The 21,385-nt window shown below is 32.9% G+C and overlaps 1 protein-coding gene across 1 annotated transcript; it reads left to right on the forward strand.

Annotated features, from left to right (window-relative positions):
- Positions 1 to 1,296: 1,296 nt before the first annotated feature.
- Positions 1,297 to 19,615, forward strand: prd1 (pleckstrin homology domain-containing protein pruning defect 1). Its single transcript, XM_085940866.1, has 11 exons — positions 1,297 to 1,415; positions 3,097 to 6,214; positions 6,303 to 6,464; positions 6,590 to 6,826; positions 7,289 to 7,446; positions 10,321 to 10,398; positions 12,030 to 12,168; positions 14,287 to 14,473; positions 15,475 to 15,578; positions 16,955 to 17,068; positions 18,115 to 19,615. Exons 2-11 carry the CDS (start codon positions 3,104 to 3,106, stop codon positions 18,232 to 18,234), a joined length of 4,410 nt encoding a protein of 1,469 aa, XP_085796992.1. The 5' UTR covers positions 1,297 to 1,415; positions 3,097 to 3,103; the 3' UTR covers positions 18,235 to 19,615.
- The last annotated feature ends 1,770 nt before the right edge of the window (positions 19,616 to 21,385 follow it).

The following is a 21,385-nucleotide window of genomic DNA, read 5'->3' on the forward strand; positions in this document are numbered from 1 at the left end:
AAAATAACACCACAACGTTGGCGATTTTATTAGAAGGAAACAAACACATAATCTGAAAAAAGTCGTGAGTCTATAATTTGTGGTACAGGTATAATATTATTATTAACTAGATACCTAATTAATATTTTATATATATATATATATATATATTATGTATAAATGAATTATTCATATCAAAAGTTGAGATTTCGATAAATGTAGTTTTTCATTGTATAATTAATTCACTCCGTACAGTGGATGAGATTCATCAACTTGTGTTTTTTATTATTAAATTAGAACAAAGAAGTAGATTCATAAATTCAATTTTAAAAACTATATTTTATGGCGGTATATTTAATTTTTTTTTAATAATATTATCTGATGTAAGATTAGTGGAATATCTAACAACGACGTCAAACTTACAGTTTGTATGTAATATTTTAAAATTACATTCTTCGAAAAAAGTCTTGTAATAAAACATCTAAAATGTAATGCTTGATATATAAATATAAATAAGATATAAATACATAATATACATTCAAAAAGACGCTGTCCAATGTTGTAACAATGTAAACCCCTTTTTTTACAAAATATTCAAACCGTTTGGCGTATGAAATACATAGATAATAATAATATTATTATTATTTATGAAGAAAATATCTGGCAGCACCAGTGTTGCCAACCGTCCTATAATTATAGTATTTGCATTAAATTTTGGTCCGCGTACTATGTACGATATAAAAGTCCGAAAATAATATAATTTTGAAATTTTGGAAAAGAAGTTGGCAATAGATGAAATATAGTGCAAAAGTTGGCTGAGAGAGCAAAAAAAAAGCTCTCGACCTCGAGTTGAAACGGAATTACAGACGTACAAACTTATCTGTAGAATGGCCAAAAATGGAATTACGAACTACGATAGGGCGCCATTTTGAAAAGTTCATTCGAATGTCAGATTTTATCCAGTTACGAGTCTTGATTGGGTAGTTTTCGACAGTGACTCCCTCATCCCATTCTTTAGATAAGTTTGTAGGTCTGTACTTGACTTTGCCGATAAGAAATTTTGTCTAAAAAAGGGTCTTGATAATTACCTTTGGTGTAAAAGCGGAATTACGTAATTACTTGAATTTGCCTATAAGAATGTATCTAAAAATAAGCTCTCGTTAATCATTTTACGTGAAATTTTTTGAAAATGCAGAAAAGTATTGGTCATTTTTAACGAGTACTATATTTTTGGCCGAAATACTATAATTTTTATGGCTGCGTACTATAATTCGGTGACAAACATATGGCAACACTCGACACTGAATTTTGGCAAGCAATACGCAAAATGGCTGCCGAGGATTATTGACGTTTGTGGATGTCGGAAAAACAATTATTCGGGAATAGAAAATGAAGTCTGCAGAGTTTTCAAAGACCGTGCTAACATAGAATTGACAGTAAGAAGCGTTGTTTGTTTTAAGTGAACTATCAACAAGTACAGTAATATGGATTGTGTGATTTGCTCTTGATTGTTATTCCAATATTATTTTCGTAGATGCGCATTATCTTGTTCTTACTTCAATTTAATGTTATCGGTGCGAATGGCAGGTTGAACTTAGATATACTGAGACCATGAAATCTGACATAGTAATCGTCAGGACTGAACGTTTGCCAAATTAACGTGTTTTAGTCATCGGTATAAACTGACACTTATTGACAGTAATCACAAAGTACGATTCCTTGTCAAGGTGTTATCAAAGCTTGTATCGTAGTTAGTGTCAAGACTAATACATACTATTGCATGTAAATAATTTTATAAGTTGTATTGCAGCGTTGTAAAATACTACAAATGAATCAGGGATGTTCCCATAATATCATTTAAAGTCTGACTCATGTTGAATGTGTAAATCGATTATGCTTGCTTTGCTGTGAAATTTGCGAAAATATACATCCTTAGCGGGCGAAACCTATTTCTTTTCTTTGAATAGTGTAGTTTTTATTGAGTTGCCATTGATAATTTCTACATATTTGCCTAAACATAATATTTTGGCTTAACTATGCTTTTGTTGGTATCTAAACTTTCTAAACATAATCTATTGGTAGGTAATTATAGACGATTTGTATCTAAATTGTTTTGTCTTATTGGCGAAATGATACTAATTGTAACAGTTTGCCGTTCAGTAAAAATGTGGTACATCTTATCATTTAAAATAGGTACCTTGAAAACCGGCCTGTAATTCACAGTTTTAAAATGTGGACATCATCATGAACATGACACCAGTTTCTGCAATGTTAAACAATAAAAAAAATATTACCGATAATAAATATGATTCAATTCAACCTATCGATGACAGAGCAAAATGAAACAATGGCGGTCGTTGCGATTAATCCGTTGACACTTTCTAATTCAGATCCAAAACCTCACCATAGGATTTTGTTTGTTTTTGGGTTACACTAACTTTTGTATCGGTACTCTGGAGCAGGATTCTTAAAATAAAATTGTATTAAGCATAATAATTTTTAATTGATTTACATGGTATGAATTGGTAGAGCAAATGATTTCTACATTAAAAAATGTGAATTGCAGCCCATTTTCAAGTTTTTGATGATATGGAGCACTGTATCTTTACGCAGCCATATGGTATTATCATTATAAAGTACAAGATATCATAATATTACCTATTTAAGGATTGTCACAATCCTGAAATGGCATTATCCTTTCTTCAAGCAAAACTCTACATCCTCCATGGTCTTAGGAGTCTCTAAAACAATTATTCTTCAAAAACAAATCATTTAAATCATTTTTTAAGTATCATGCATATATACACTTATTTGCAAATCGAATGTTCTTTTACAATAATATATTTAATGAGGTCCTTCATTAAAATTAGTATTCATTATAGTCCATTGGTACCTATCTATATCATGTTATCTTATAATGTCGTAATGTAATCATAAAAAAAGATTTTGAGTTCATAAATCAGAATTACGTATAGGTCTGTAAATTTTTATAAATTGTATAGGTTGGTTACAAACTGAGTGCTGAATTTTAACAGATTCGGTGAAACCGTTATATAGTACCTTCACCAAATATATGCTTATTCAACTAATTTTCATCATTGTAATTATTTATTTCAGTAGAAACATGGACAACACACCAGTTTCGATGGGTGGCATTTTGGACCTAGCTACAACACAATCAGATGACATATTCATAGTTAAACCGACAAATTCCGATGTATCATCGGAAGCAGATAAAGAAAGAGTTTTTCAACAACTGCATAAATATCAGACAAATGGAATGGAAGGTCTATCAACTTATTCAGAATGTTTTTTAAAGCAAGAGCACACTGAAGCATCGGAAGCTTCTGTAATACAGTCTGACATGACTGATTCGATGAATACAAAATTCTCAAGTCCAGATATTTTACCGACCGATGGTAAGTCAAGGAATATCACTTTGAAGATTGAACCTACAGATCTATCTTTTCAAGGGTCAGGTGCAATGATATCAAGCGTTTGTAGTTCACTCCCAGAAACTCCTGGTGATTCAGGTGTTTTATGCTTGGATAGCGAAACTTCTGAACTAATAAGCGAATGTCCCGCTGGCATGACCTTGAGTCTGGTGGGAGCCGAAGAACTTGTTTGTGATGGTTCATCAATTTATGATGATGATACTAAGTTAAGCCATGAAAGTGAGTCTGAAAATGTTTGCAAGTCGGCTGTAGCTGTCAACATAAAAAAATACTTAAACCCTGATGATGTCATGACCCAAAGTGATATTGAGAATCAAAATGTAACTCCCCCCATGCATAATTTTGATGTTTCTGAAACACTGGAGCAGTTTAATAAAAAATCAGTGATGAAGAAAAAGAGCGAAAATTTGCCTGACGTCGTTCTAAAGACTGATTCTTGTGAATTTGAAAAATCTACAATAATGTCAGAAACAATGAAATCAGCTTCAGATGATATTGTCTACCGCAGGAAATGTAAAAAAAAATCCAATCAATCTCAACCCAAGAAGAGAGTTTCATTTCATGAGGACATATTGAACAATACAAAAACAGACAATATTCATATTGAGCACGGTTTCGTGTCATACAGGCCGCAGATATCCATGAGCTATCTTGCTGGAAGTAGTTTCCGGAAGCAAAATCCCTCAATCGGACGTTATTCATGGTGTGCTGTTGGTGATACCCCATATTTTGATCCACAGCAGGATATATCCCTTCGAAATACTCAATCTGATGTACTTACCTATGGCAACACGGATGTTACTGGTTTTCCTGATAACAGTGGAATTTACGAATATCAAAATATTGGTAGCGACATTATGAAGAATAATAAAAAACCGTGCGACTCTGATACATGTGTAAAGAAAATGTCAATGTGTAAATGCGGTCGGGAAGACAGTCACAAAAGTCAAAATGAATCTCCAGTTGATCAACACCAACTGTACATGTGCAGTTGCAGCAGTTCAGATTCAAACTTGAGTTCCGAATCGGAAACTTCCTCTAGTCAAACCATATCTTCCGATTCTGATACCAACGTCAAGTATAATTTGAACGCCTCCAAAAAATGTGATAACACACAAAAGTCTTATTCATGTGATTGTATTGAAAATAACATTCTGAGGCCCATGATGAAAACTATGTATTTTTCGGATGCAGACATAAACAATCATTCTGATCCAAATAAGCCAGATGCTGATGGCCAATGCATGATGCAAATGAGTGAAATTCTACCCAGAGCTAGCTGCCTCAAGAAATCTTCTCTCAAAAAGAAGCGCTACATTAAAACTGACATTATAGAAGAGCATGATAGTGCTAAACACCGCACGGAAACTTCTAAGGGTGTAAGAAACCTTCTCGATTCAAAGAATTTGTTTGGTTCTCTAAAGAATATTTATAAGAATATTAACTTTGGTCTTACTATTGCCGAGCGGGGGGTTCCCGAAGGTTCTGAAGATTGCCAAAGCGTTTTGGAAGTTTTACCTGGGGATATTGAATCAAAATGTGATCGAAGTTTTCTTTCGAAGAGCTTTGATGCTGGCTTCAATGAAAACTACACAGTTGTAAAAGAAGCCAGGGTTCGAGGAGATGGTTTTTGCAGAAACTTCACACACGAAGTCGACGATCAACTCAGAAGAAAATGTAACAAAATGGACTCCAACAAATATGAATCACTTCAATCCGAAGACGAATTCAACAACATTAAAAACCAAAGTGACATTTCCAAACAAAATCTTACTCTGGATATGAAGAAGGATAATGGGAAAACTTTCATCGACTGGAAGTCACAAAACAATTATACGTTGGATGATGAAAATTCATATGGCAAAATGGCTCTCCTTCGCAATAAATATATTGTAAATTGCGAAAGCACAGTGTATGAGCACAAAGGTGTCTCATACAGCTATGAATATGATGCATTTCAAACTACATTTGATACCTCCAAAGACACATTCACTCCCATTAATGACAGTGTGAAAACAGAACCTACTGCTGAAAAAATGCTACAAGAAAATGATGGGCCCCTTAAAACTGGCGAAGATGTCATTTTAAAGGATCTTACAAATAATCCAAAAGAATTAGAACAGCGTAAGGGTTCTTTTGATCTATCTTCTGAGACAGATACTCTCTCAGAAAGTGTAGACAAAGCTAGGTTGCGATTGTCCAACTACATTCTCGAATTGGCAGAAAACGCCAAGGTGTCGAAACATTTGTCATCCCCATTAAAACAGAGGAATATCATGAGATATGAAAAGGCATCTAAAGCGCTGTTATCCGACGCTAACAAAGATACTGGAAGTATTTCTCAAGATGCATCAAATGACTATTCGGAATTCGAAGAAACATTGGAGATAATCGATGGAAACGAAATGCACACAAAATTAGCACATCGTAAAACCTCACTCATCAATAGATTTTTAAAAAATGTTTGTCAGAAAAAATCACTGGACTCAAAATTGGAGCAAAACAGTTTCTTCCAAAAGAAGTTAAAAGAGGAGTCTTTGAAATTCCCAAATATTTGCTTCCCTGCAAATGAAAAAATATCGCCCAATTTTAAAGTTTCAGCAAAGTATCTGGACTCAATGATTAACAAAGAAGTTATAGAGAACAAGCGTATATCTGTAAAGTTGATGACAGCTGATGAACCGTCGTATTTTGACAGCTTTGAAGAAAATGTTGCCATCGAGTGCTGTGAGAAACTTAAACTCGAACTATTTGGAGACTCATCTGAAATACTTCATAGGGTAAGAATGTCCTTATGTTTTGTTGTCAAAATATATCGTTTGTTAACAAACTTATGGTTATCTTTATGGTTTCATTATTATTTTTCAGATGTTAAAAGTAAGGTCAGCTTATTGTCGAGAAACCGGTCAGTGGACGCCGCTTCTAGTATTCATTACTGACAGAGCACTTTATGTGGCAGATGTTGAACATGGAAAGTCAACATACAATCTGCGATGCTATCTAACTCACGACCAGCTTGATATTGTAGTGGTAAGATTTATGTAATCGCACACCAAACAGTAATATTGCCATTGTGTAAATCTTTATTGCACTCATTCATTGTAGTGACTACTTTACCTTAAGCCGTATTAAAACTTGAATGTATTGTTTTTCAGATTGGTCCTGACAGTCAATATGTGCAGATATTTGACAAGTTAGGCTCTTGTCAGTGTATTTTGATTACTGGAGATCGATACCTCTGTCATCGACTGGTGTCATCGTTGGAATGGAGTTCTCGGAACAGCCGTGTGATAATCGGACCCACAATGACGCTAGGAAACATTCCATCCATAATTTGGAAGAAACGGGACTGTCTGAATAGAGTGTTGGCGAAAACAACATCTGTCAGCATAGTATGTTACTGTTTTTTAAATATTTAAATATAATTTTATTTGTAAACACCCTCTGTGGAGTAGTGGGCAGAATGCCATGGTCATCGTTTGAATCTCGCTATTGTCGTTTATCATCAATGCGTATTTAAATCTAGAGCATGGATTAATGCGTTGACTGAATGTCCAAAAACGAATTATTGTAAAAAAATGTTCTTATGATCTATAATTAGTGGTGGCCATATTGTGGCATAAATGGTATTTTATATTATTTTAATAAACTAAAGATTTATAGTAAGTGTAATATTCGTATCTCTTTCCTTGTGTTACATACGATTATGAAAATAGAAAATGAATGAATGACTAACAATCTTCATGTAAAGTGTTCCAACAGTTTTACTTTGCCAGGGTGGAAATAAATTTATTACAATATTATATACTATTTATGATTTTTCATTCAGTTTTCATGTCTTATGTATTTTCTAGTATGAAGGAAGTCTATTTTACGGGATGGTGGGTAGCAGCTGTTCAACTTCCTGCAACACGGGACGTCCAGCCAGTCCTTTTGGACCTCCACTAGAAGGATTCCTCATGTACAAGACGGAGAAGCAAAAGTATTGGCGTCCCAGTTTTTTTGTTTTAAAGTAAGTTATTAAAGTATAGTACTAAGTATAGGTCAGAAAAATGTTTAGTCAGGCATTTGACCCAAGGCAAATTTTATCCTCGTGTAGCACTTTCATTTCGTTATTTTAAATATTATACACATTTCATTTATTTATTATTGGTGAACGGCTTTAAGTTTCATACTACATACACTTGGACATATCTGTGTCTGATGTACATTTCTATTTATATTATTTGCCATGACACAGGAATATAATATATTGATATTTGTGCATATAAGTACATATTGAAGAATAGTAATACTACATATATGATTGCCAGGAATATTGAAGGACCTTATATCAGCCATTCCCATCTGTTATAGATCCAATGGTAGACCTCTCAGGGGCCGGACTCCTCCACAAATAAATAATAGGCCAAAACTGCATATGCTGCGGACATTACCTAATGTGTGTATAACACACATCAGCAGGGTCGGGCTTACTCTTGAAGGGGCTCTGGGCTAAAGCATATTGGGGGACCCAAAAAATGCAACTACTGATCAGAACGTATTTAAAAAAGATAGTATTCAAAGATGCTGTATGGATTTTATGATTTATGGAGTTCCAGGGTCCCTATTGATTCGCCAGCCCTGGGCTTAAGGGGACATCGTCGCTAATTTTCTACAAACACGTATCTCAAAAAACACAACTTTTCGGGAGAGGCAAATAACAACTTTATTCTCCCAGTTTTTAATTTAGAAATAAATTTTCTTCTATGAAATATCCATTTAGTATCTATAGTTACACATATTTTCATGAAAAAAATGTTATGTTTCTTCAATTTATCGCACTATACTTTCGACTGATCAGTCATATTGTTGAAGATATGAAAATGCGTTGCAACTTTACTGCGAATATTACTGCAGTAAACACGTATCTTGACTTACGAGAAAGAGCTTCAGTATAATCATCTGTCGGAGTTCAGTGTTCTGTATACTTACAAACACGTAACTCTAGATACGAGTTTATATTATTTATAAAAGTTTTTTATTGTGATACGAGTTTTTTGTTATTGCTTAAATCTATTATGTTATAAAGTATGTTTTGAGATATGTGTTAGTGGAATATGTGCGTATTCAAATTCTGAATTCATTACATCAAACAACTCAAAACTGACAAAAATTGAGATACGTGTTTGTAGAAAATTAGCGACGATATCCCCTTTAGCCCGGTCCTGCACATAATGGAGATTAAATCTTTCTCCTTTATATGCGAAGAATTATTAATTGTCCTGTGTGTCTTCTCTGGGGGACTTTCTGCCATTAACCACTCTATCGCCAAGAGTTAAAATCAAATTAACACCTATATGCCACACATTTTTAAAAAACTAAAAAAAATAGAAAAAGTTGAAATAAACATATAATGTATAGTAATACTCACATATTATGTATGGTAACATAGATTGTATTAATTTTTCATGGAAAACTACGATATATTTTTCACTCAGGGCTGTCACCCAACAATATTTATTTATTTTTTATATTATTATATTATATATAAGTATTTTTTTCACTTTTATTATTATTGATGTATTTTTTCACTTAGAATTCAGTCTTCACTATTCAGGGTCATCACTATTCACGGTCATCATTTTCAGGGTCATCTCATCATAAATTCTATAATAGTGTTTTTTAGATTTTTTATTTTATTTCAATAATTTTCTCATCTTCGGATTCTTGTGTCGAAAATAAAATATCATCGGCTTCTTGCTCAGGATTATTATGATCATCTTCCATTTTGAAGGGTGACAAAACACAAACACACAAATATATCTATTACACACTATCAATGTTTAAAGGTAGGTACTCTATTTTAGGAATAATAAAATTCACCGAAAATTTACGAAATAATATTACAAACTTAGAAAAATTATGAAATGCACACTGAAACGCGCTCAACATGAAACAAAAATATAATATTACTTGATAAATAAGTGGCAAATATAACCATGCATCTAATATTATTCTATCGGAAATCATAATAAAACACTACTGCAATACATACATATAAAGTTTTGCCCACATGATACGATTTGAGTCTCGCGATGTGTACACAAGCCGCACTCGCGGTGATTTCCGTCTGGCGCGTCTCGCCTCGCTCGAAAATGCGGCAAAGTATTGCTTCATTTGGACAGCGCATTACAAAGCTACCCATGTCACTTGTCACTTGTAACTTTTATCGGGTAAATTATTTTTAATTTTATATTATGGAAGTCGTAAAAATAAAGCTATTCACTCAACTTATGGATATGAATAATGAGGCGCCTGTCGTAAAATTATTATGGCTATTAAAAATTATAGAAACAAAAACAGCATTGTTCACAAGTGGAATAGGCGTTTCTTCATCAATTATTGCCGTTTTCGTTTCTAGATACTTAGAAAAGACTTACATAAACAAATAATAAAAATTGTCCAACAGTGATGTCATGTCATTTTACGCCGGCATATGTGTCAGCCCTAGATACAAAGATCGTATTGTCTTGATAACTACTTTGATTTATGAATATTTCTGTGTGGTGTATGGTTCATTGGGATATTCGGAGGTGTCTTTCATTTAAAAAAAATAATTAGACACGTTCATTACGATTTTAAAACAAAGCGCCCATGGGTGGGCGCGTGGCGTGTGAATGACATCACAAAGTGCCCACCGGCGGGCGCTCGGCGATAGAGTGGTTAAGCTAATTAAAACATGCTAGTATGGTTTGTGGCTCTACTGTTTTTTGACAATGTGGTGTTTTTGACTGGTTTTGTTTCTGTGAATATCTCTATGCTGTCGAATACACCACACATCATATGGGTGAATGAATTCATTTAACCATTCTCTTCTTTATCAAATTTTTTACTACTTTTCTAGATCGGGGGTACTGGCATATGGATCAACCACACCACAAACCGACACAATTTACCTTGATAGTGTACTCGGAGTTCGTAGGTTTGTATAGTGTATTGCAATGCTTTTATTGTGAATATTATATTTAAACTCAGATTAGTCCATTAACTCTAGAGACCACGTTTTTGTTGTCTGGTGGCTGTTCAGAGTAGAAAAGAACTTCCAGGCTCTCCCAGGTGTGTGTTGGTGTTCGAGAGCTTAGGAGAAAAGATGGTGGAAAGCAGTCGTAACTCACTCCAGGCTGCACTAGGGCATCCAATTAACCGGGAAAAAATACTTCGTCATTGGCGGTTTTTTTACGAATAACTAACCGGTTAATCGTTTTTAACTGTCAGAATTTAAAAAAATATTTTAAGTGTTTAAATATTTTTTTTTTGAACACCCACGATGGCCGCGTGGATTAAGCGCCGGTCTATAGTGTCGAGGGTCCCAGGTTCGAATCCTGGGTCTGGCAAGTTCACATATTGTTTTTCAATTTGTGCATGAGTCAGAGTATGGTCCTAATAGGTTGAGCAAGTGGCTGACATCCATTTCTCGTAAAAATAAAAAATCTGTTAATACAAACCTCCACTCTGTGGAGGTCCATATGATCCTATTAGGATCGGACATGGTCAAAAGAAGAAAAGAAGAAAAATTTTTGATATATCTAAATAATAACTTAGTAACACACCTATTAGAAAGAGTATTAAAAAATATACGGCACCTGCAGAACACGAATCTGCGTTCATCAGATTCCAGCCAAAGTGATATCAATTTATCTACATACATCTTACGAAATTAACTAGCTATGAAACTGAAGTGGTTCTCAAATTTCATTAATATCGGCTACCGACTTTTGTGATTTGATTCAAGGTAGGTACTAATAATAGGTACCTGTTCACATTGATTCATAGCCGGCATCACAGATCTCTCGAAATTGACTTCTTCGTAAAATGAGAATTCTTAAAATTTCAGAAAAATAATTTCTTGAGATTCGTGATTGACATTTTTCATGGGATGGGTTGGTTGGTTGGGATTTAGGGTAATTCCAAAATGGTTTATTAGTGGCCACTATGTTAAACTTGCATTCAGGAATGATAATAAGGTAATATTCTTTTGGTTATTCTGTGCTCTGCAAAATACGCTATTGCCCGGTTAAGGCTATACTTCAGGTGAGGCATGGTCTAAAAAGATCGTGACTAGGCTATGCGCGGATTGTGCAAATGACACGAGCCGAACGAAATATAATTTGTCATAAAAATTCAACATGCGTCCTTTTAATGTAATGTTTATTTTTATATTTGTATTAATAATAGTATATTCATTGACATGTTTTCTTTTTCAAGTACATGCGGAACGTTTTTTAGTCATCTTTACACGATTTAAGAATATATTCCTCTGACGCCATCACAAAACAAATTGATGTGCTCACACCTCAACTATCAGTCTCCGATTGGCGACGACTGCGAAATTTCATTCCACATACTGTTGAAAATTATTTTCCGTTTCACTTATGTATGCTCTTAACCTGTTTAGTTGCTCTATGTAACGCCATTGATAATAATAATAATAATAATAATAATAATACCTATAATACACATAATTTAATAATCAATTTGGACAATTTCGGTCCTGATTATGTGGATTGAATATTAATTGTATATCAATGAAAAGAATGGTTATCGTTTGTTAAGGTGCACGGACCTCCAAGGCAGACCACACTGTTTTGAGATAGCTCTGAGTGCGATAGCAGGTGGCGCTCTTCAGATGGCCGCACCTGACGATGACACTGCCTCGCAGTGGCTGCAAGGACTTCTAATGCATGCTGCCCAGGTAACCGAGTAAACATTTCCACTGTATATTGCAAAAATAGTATTACTCCTAGAACGTATTTTCCGGGGATACACAGAAAAAATGCCTTCTATTAGCATAATAAGCAAAAAAAAATCTTATAAGATGAGCCATTATTATTTAGACAAACAATCATGGAAAAATAACAGTACATAAGTGAATAATCTAAGCGAGATTTGATTGCACCTAGGGATTGTAATACCGGTATTTCAAAACCGGTATTCAATTATTTATCGATTCCGAAGGACCGGTTTCAAAAATCCAAAATGCCTGTAGTTTCAGTATTAAGAAAGCATACACGTATATGTTATTTTTTCATTACTTACTACTGCATTGTATATTAAATATACTGACTAGAAACCAACAAAAGTTAAATAAAATTAAAACAAAATCCCTCAAATATACTAAATAAAGAATTGTCGCGATAAATTAACATATTTCGAAAAAGAAAACATTCGTGACAAATATTTCCATTTATTCTATAACTATTGATACAACGTTTATAGAACACCCAACGAACGTTGAATTTCAGAGATTTTTCTGTAGACGGGACTTATAGTATTTGAAAAATTAGCAGTTCTAAAATATTATGATCTATACATATTTACAAAGGTCAACATAATAAATGTCGGTAGGTACTTTAGGTTACTATACAATAATGTATTAAATATATTTCAATAGTTGTGTTTATTGATAGGTACTTATTTTTTCTGTAATATGTCTTGACGAATACCGGTATTCATATATTCATTCTGTATTGCAATCCCTAATTGCACCTGTGTGGTGCCTTTTTTATTTCCATGTAATGCATTCCATGCCACTAACATAGTGAGTATTGGTTGTTCTAGGTACAGTTAAATAATTACAAGGTAAAAAGAACTTTTTATGTACAACGTTTTTAAATTTTCTGTTGAATCATATGAACTTGACTTGACTAGCTTAAACGATCAAAAAATATTGTATTTGATAGAAATAATACTGAAATGTCATTTTGACACTCATATTGATTTCCATAGTAACGCACGTATATATTAATAATTTAGTTGTTAGGACCCTAGCAACCAATAATAGTGGATTGGATTACAGATTTCTTCCGAAATAACTTTTCATACAAAACAGAATTAACTGAAAATGAATTTAATTCTACTTAAAAATGGCTAAAAGTATTAAGCATCATGTTCTGATACATTCTAAAAGTTTCAAATGTCTAGCTAGTCGGGAAGTTAATTAAAAATCGATTGCAAGATTCGTACCGGACAAATAAGAATACGACCTAATAAAAATGTTGTAAAATAAAACCTTACTACAAACATTTTGAATTAATTCTGTATGAAATGTAATACAAAAATTATGCATTACTACATTATAGTAGTTCAATCTCTTTGGTCATACACTATCTCTAAATTGCGTATGTTCATGGCGTTATCGCCTTTATAGCCTTAATCTGCCGTGTTTCTCAAATTCTTAGTGAGAAATACCATCATTTATAATTATTGTTGTTAAAAAATATATTGTATTATAATCTTTTTAACTATAACTTTTTTTTTGATTGTGCGATATCAGAATATTATTTTAATAACACATTGCGTGCGGGAGACTAATAGCGACAACACTAGTGGGTAATAAAAATACAACCCAAAGATTGTATTTTTCAACTATCGTAATAACTACCCACTCGATGAACCACTATGCTATGCATGTCCTATCTAATTGTGACAAAGTTAACTAATGATTGTTACAATAGTCTGAAGTACTTTCTATATTGCATTACTCATTGACAATCAGTTTTTGTATTTTAAATCAAAGTAGCGATTACCCTAATTACTAGCCGGTGTCAGAGGATCGCACTTGGTTATAAAGTATTTGCACTTGTTTATAATTTAATAAACTATTTTTATATTCAGTGAATAATTCACAAGATTTATAAATTGGACATTATTTTATTGAACATACATATTTTTGGAAACATTTAATAATCACTAGAAAAATTCCTCCCAGCACCCAACAGCCAGAAGGATTTAATCATTTAATGATTTATAATATAATGAAGTTATAGATTAAATTTAGAAGTATTTTTGATTCATATTCCCCGATTGCCAGGCCCTCGAAGGACCCAAAACAGATCAAAACAAAAAGACATTACCACCATGCTGCACTCTGTTAGCCACCAGCCAACATATTGTCACTCTCCGCGAAGAGCTGCAGCCACCAAAGTCTCTGATGGACAGTGACATTACTCTTCGCAATCAGCCTCTCGATGATGAAATGCTTCAAAACGAGCTGCCAGGTACTACACTATCTTTCAAACGAATTTCATCTTATTCATTTTCTGTAATTGAAATATTAAAAAAATTGGTGGCAATAATATTATATCAATCTCTTTGACGATTCTGGTCGTTTGCGAAAATATCGACAGGACAATACGTCTTGTGATGACCTGAAGAGTTTGAAAGTCAGTCAAAGAACCAACATTATGTGACCTGGACCTAATCCAAACTAAACGTGAAGAAGTTTTTGATGATGGTGTTCTTTCCTACAAGAGAGAGAAATTATGTTAATAATAAGTCATAAATCATTTCATTGATCACAGGTTAGCATTCTTGTGTTTGTGATTCAATGTGCGATTATTCACGTCTTTTAGCATCTCATCTATCCGATACCCACTGCCTTCATAAATTTACTACTACGTATGTATAGAGAAGTTATTATTATATGAATATGAGATGCTGTTTTCAGATGCCTAAAGTTAGATGTCTTCCATTCTTAACCATAAATAATATTCATCCTATAGTAGTAAATTCATCATAAATCTAGAAGACAATTATTACATAATATGTGAAAATAAAGCCCTTTAACAGCTAATAATAGTGGGTTGTAAAATAGTGTCAACATTAATAAAAAAATATTTGGCGGTGCCTGTGTTGTGTGCGTCTATTCTGGTGAACAACTTACTGATAACACATGTGTACGTAGATTGTGAATTTTATATTGTATGTTGTACATTTTTTATAATTTTGCCGGCATTATTTGTCAATTAAAAAATAGTTTATCAAACACGGGAAAACTGAAATTTTTAATATGGTACCATTTTCAACAAAAGAAATAACAAAAGCAAATAAATATCATTTAATTGTAGGCGAAGGGCGGAGATTCAACTTAAATAGTGCACACTAAACTTTTGTGGAGCCTAACTAGCAACTCTGCATCATGCGCATAGTTTATTCCCGTAAAATAATGTCTTTTTAGTGTTTCACATAATATAACGTAACAAAATATTTGTGTTTTCAGAATCAAATTATGGACAGCATTCTATTGAAATACTGTCCTGTGCATCGGTCAAAGACTTGACGGCTTTCAAAATTCCTGATAACGATGACAACTGGTGTATTCTGGTATGTTTGAATTTTTGTTATACTGTCATTTTTTATGATTTATTATTTACTTACAATGACTAGAATTAAATATGCTTTTCTGAATGTATTTTTACATTCCCGTTTGAAGTACAGATAGTTTAATCCACCTCCTTTCACTTAACCCATTAATTCCCGTGTTAGAAAAGGTACTTGGTAATGTTTTTTTTACACCTCATTAGGGCATCTATTGATAAATTCTGGTATTAAGTGTGTTTAGAAAGAATTTCTCTACAGAATTAATATAATTAATAGCAGGGATTCTTACCAACCAGTATAAAAAATTGTATTTAAAAAAATATTATATAATAAAAATGGTACTATATTTTAAATATTTTTTTAATTTTTAGTTTGTGACATCTGTGATTGAATCTTTAGTCCAATATTTATTAAAACAGTTACGGCATAGAAAAAAATTAAGTATTCATGTTTCCAACCAAATTTAAAATGGAATGCATCTTAAAACCGATTTTATTTCACCTACCTACCAAGTTTATTGATGATTTTTTTTTATCGGGTTTGAGAATGAGCATCTGTTAAAATATTTACAAATCTTTGAAGTGATTCTAGATGCAGGATAATACAGGGAGCAGTTTTATTAAAAATTATTATTTTGGCATATCAGAACAAGAAATCATAACTTCTCAAACATAGAAATAAGTACACGAAGTTAGACTTATTGGTAGAAATGTAAAAAGTACGGCATTTGTCAATAATTTTCAGATATTTCATGGGTTTTAATATGAAGCGCCTAGTTTTAAAAGCCCCTCAAATGGTCTTTGAAAATTTTTGAGTTAGATATGTATTTAGATGGATATTTTTGTTACTTATACGATGGCCAAAGATTGTATTTTAAAAAATGCCAAAAACCGTCAAAAAAACTAGGGTAAATTTCCAAATCTGCTAAAATGGTTGGGTGTGCTTTTCAAATACCCCTAAAATGGAAAGCCAAAATACACTTCAGAATGTAATGGATTAAAATATAAATACATAAGGTTCACAGATTTAATAGATAAATATTTTTCCTCGTTTTTCTCAAAACTACCTAAAATCTTTTTAAAACCTAAAGGCTTTTGAAACTAGGCGCTTCATATGAAAATAGATTACACTTTTTAATACAAACAGTTTTATAAATAGGATATAATTGGTTTACTATTTAGTAAACTTATAATTCTGAGAACATCTTGTGGTTTTGTCGGCATGCTGCATAAAATGAGTGTTGTGATAGGTATCAATTATAATTATTGATTTTACCTACAATGACATACAATATCATAACGCAAACATTGGATTCAAAACATATTGATTCTTAATTTTGTTTTTACAATATTAATGTAAAATGATTTGTATTATTTTAGGAATTTATATTTTGCGAGGTGCGAGAGGGAACGGAAATGGCATTTTTGTTTGGAAGCAGTGCCGAACTGGAGAGATTCATTGCAACCGTGGAATCTCTATGGCATACGACAAACGTGAGTAGACATTTTATTACTGATTATTCTATATGATATGAGTTCATCGAGGCAGATTGGTGCCTTATAAAGGGAGCCATTGTGTCATCGGCTCGCACCGTTTTTGGCACCAGATGGAGTGAGCAGAGAAAGTGGATGTCTCATGAATCGTGGGATTAAATTAGAAAACGAGCCAGGCTGAGAGCCCTGACACACGAGGAAACAAACTTCTACTGAACCGAGGACCGCCAACTGAAAGGCATGGTATACATTTTCAATTCCTCAAGTAGAGCGTGAGTGTTATTACACTTCACAATCGAGGGCATTCAAGAGACTATTAGCAGGCCGCACAACAATTCGTCTGAAAATCATCATGAAGAAAACCCAACGTTTTGTGCAATAGCATCTGTCATGATCTGGATTTCACCCCTGAATCAGGGGCGAAATCCAGAGCGATATAGCCTATAAGGTAAAGTATGGAGAGTGTTGATAGTTATAAAATTTGTTAGTGTCTGCATCGTGCGTACTCCAAGACGATAGGTCATACATGTGTGGTTATACAACTACTATCAATAAAGCAATAGTGAAATTAGTTGACCTGATCAACCATTGTTAATTTATACCATCTAGTATATGAGTGTGATGTTTGAGTCCCGCTGGGCATTTTTTTTTCTCAATAAGATTTTTTTCTAGTAGTTATATATTTCTCTGAAGTGTTTTCAAATTATGTACTATACGTTCAATATAGAATGTTACATTCTTAAATCTTATGAATTATAGGTTGAATTAAAAAATAGTTTATCAAATATATATAAAATATTACAACTGAATGTACACGTTTTTCACATTTTCACGATTCAATTCTTATGTGCCAAGCATATGGTGTGATTGACTGAAATCCACCACTCGATCGACAGGTCAATTGTGATTGATGCATTGCATATGCCGGCTCTACAACATGCAATTGTGACAAATAGAGAAGTAGCGCTTTTGCATAGCGCATGCTTTAAAGAATATGTAGGATTTTGAATTATCACCATCTTATACAGATTTGTCTTTTTTAATAGGAGGGTGTGTTCCCGATCAGTATCATACCAAAGTCAGAGGTGGTGAGTGGGAAATGCAGCGAATGGCATGACCGTCTTGTCTCCGCGTGGGATCGCATGCTGCCTGCTCCCCCACGATAGAACTCTCCATCTTCTCTTCATTCATAACATCAATTTCAATATTTATTATGTAAACATGCACAATGCTTATTGTAGCTAATATGCGTAAGTTAAAATGTATTATTTTCATAAAGGAACACTTGGGCATTGGAAATATTTTGTTCAAATATAAATCTAATGTTAAATGAAACTTATGTGGTTGCAACACTGTCATTTGGTGGAAGACAACTTGAGTGGCACTGGTTTTACTTAAGGGGGTGCTGCCCTGTTTTGTATTTACAGGAATGTGTTCACCGATGCACCATATTGAAGTTTCACTCAACAAAACAACTTTTTTGAATGCCTTTTACTTTAAAAGTTTTATATTTTTACATGTTACTGTTTTGGATTCAATTTTCTCTTGTTAGTTTTTTTGTATCTTTGATGTACTGGTTTTCAATTATAATTAAAGTATTTTTTTATTGTAAAACCATTGTCACCATTGTACACAAATTCAATAAGGGGAATGGATAAGTTTTTTTATGTAATTATTAATTAATTAATAGGGACAATATATAGATTTATAGTGGAGATGAGCCCTAGTTAATTAACATAGATAAGCAATGTTTATTTGACTTCCACATAGTTTTGAAATTGTAATAAAAAATATGTTAATTATTTCTATAGACCGACCGTAATTTCTTGGCATCGTTGTTATTCATACGGTGAGTCATTCAGTAGATATGATAGATTTTATCATATTATTTTTATAAACTTTTCACTCGGTAGTGTCATCTAGACGTGACTGTGATATGCATATACCCAAGACAGCATCGTGTAGAGGTGACAGTAAGATTTTGTATTTTCGTTATTTATAAGAAAAATAGGTGAGATTTATTTGATGATTTGATTTTGAGTTTCGGATGACAGCTGTCATCACTCTTGCGCAGCTAATAATACGACTGCTGAAAATGGCAATTTTAAATCATATACATTTCTGATGATGTAGCGCACCGCTTTCCAATTATTTTGGCCGAGCATCTCTAAATTTCCTGTGGCGCAATCCTGTCGTCTCTGGCTTTTTTTACCCTCAAGGGATGCATATATTAGCCTGTCTTGCTTCCTCTGCCATTCTATGCACCGGTCAAACCAGCACATCTTTTGCATTGTTATGCCATGTCATTGTTTCACCCCCATAGAATGAATATTACTCCTCATATTTCAACCTCCAAATACAGCCGCAAAGATTCTTCTCAGGACTGCTTTCAAAAATCTTTCTCTCACCCTGTTTGCTGAGTGCCCAGCATTCTGATCCACACGTTAATACATTTTTACCAAAATATTACAAGTTATTGAAACTCGTTTAAGCTGCACATCTCCTAAATATTATTTTTAACAACTTTTTGTGTTATCTGTGATTTGGAAAAAAGATAAGTGCGAATATGGTAAATGAAAACATTAAACATCATCCATATAAAGCCAACTATTGCGTCAGCTGAATGCAGAACTATTCTAACTGACATTTGAAATATTTTACAGAAGTTTTGAAATAGCCTACTTCAATTATTTATTATTTGTATAGACAAATGTATTTATCATTTTTTTATAGCATTAGTACTACTAAAATACGATGCGTGCATTTATCCATGACAATTATAAATAATTAAAGTAGGCTGTTTTAAAGAACGTTCTTGTAAAATATTTCAAATCTTATCTATGTGAATAGTTCTGCATTCAGCTGACGACTTAAAAGTTGAACCAATTCCAGTCACTAGGCTCCAAAGAAGTCACTGATGAGAATCATCTTTGTTAATGATATACCTTCATTTATTTATTATTTAACTATAATAAAATTATAAATTTATTGTTGTGGTTGACTTACAGTTGGCGTACAGATGTCTTGACAGTTATAATAACTTGACAATTGCTTCATATCTCTGTTTGAATGTCTTTCCCATTACATATTTTAGTAATTTTGAATTTAACAGACAAAATTTCTAATCTATGTCATGTGTGGAAATTAACTTTAAAATTTCAATCCAAGAGTCACTGCTCTTAAATAGTATTCGGTGCATGATTAGCACCTGACCACATAGCATTGCATGTATAATTTGGTTCTGTAATTGTATGGCGTAACTTTCTGCAGCAATTTTAAACCATGCCAGCTAATGTTCTAGCGCTAAGCGCATTGACATTAAAATATGGAAATCGTCAATTTTTTTACATACGCATTCCGAAAACCACTTTATTATATAACCATAGAACCAAAAGTGTTGAATCTTCTTCCACATAGAGTCTTGTGTGATTTCCCTATAAAAATCGCTTATATAGTGCCATAAGTGCCATTTTTGTATGTAAAAAATGCAAGGTTTGTATGAAAATCACATCTCCTATTTGTCGTTTTTTGCCATCACTTTCATACATTTAGGCTCCATTTCTATACAAGAAGGTTTTCTTCAACAGCTTTGTATATAATAGTTTTTCGGCTTCAACGGACACCCCTTTGTCCCGGATTAGTCCGTTAAATTGAAGTGATTATTTATTTAAAATATAAATCTTCATACAAACATAGGGGAAGCTCAAATCAAATGAAATTCAATTATCAAAATTACTTATTCTGCTTTAATACTCATTTATTATTATCTTTAAAAATTAAGTTTTGATTGAAAGTGATATATTTATAATTTCTTTGTTAAATATTACTGTACTAAATGAATCAAAATGTCCCAGGTTACTTTTTTCAATAATTAACTGTATTAATTTATTTATGTGTGTGAACGAAGGGGTGAAAGGAAAACTGGTCTTTCCTGCCTATTCAAATTTAATGCTGATTAGGGTCTTAATAGGGATTTAATGATTTGGGTCAAACATGTAATTGGGACGGAGGCATTTAATAATGGTAAAATTCAAAATATCCAGTGTATTTCCGCTAAATATTATTTAGAGTCTCAAAGAAAACATGATATTTTATACTAAATTTAAGTCTTACATAATTTAATATGTAAGAGAATATTAATGTGATTGCTTTATACATACCATCTCCAATGTAGCTTTTATTTAAATTTCATTATTTTAATATTACCAATGTGATTTGATATTATTTTTACATTTCTGTGAAGTATGCTATAATAGCTGTGATTTTTCTATAATTATCTAATGTATGCGCAATATCTTTATAATTAGTTTTTAAAAC

Source organism: Rhyacophila brunnea, unplaced genomic scaffold (assembly GCF_057557595.1).
Source record: "Rhyacophila brunnea isolate RB1 unplaced genomic scaffold, BYU_Rbru_1.0 scaffold_1, whole genome shotgun sequence".
NCBI classification, from domain to species: Eukaryota; Metazoa; Arthropoda; class Insecta; order Trichoptera; family Rhyacophilidae; genus Rhyacophila; species Rhyacophila brunnea.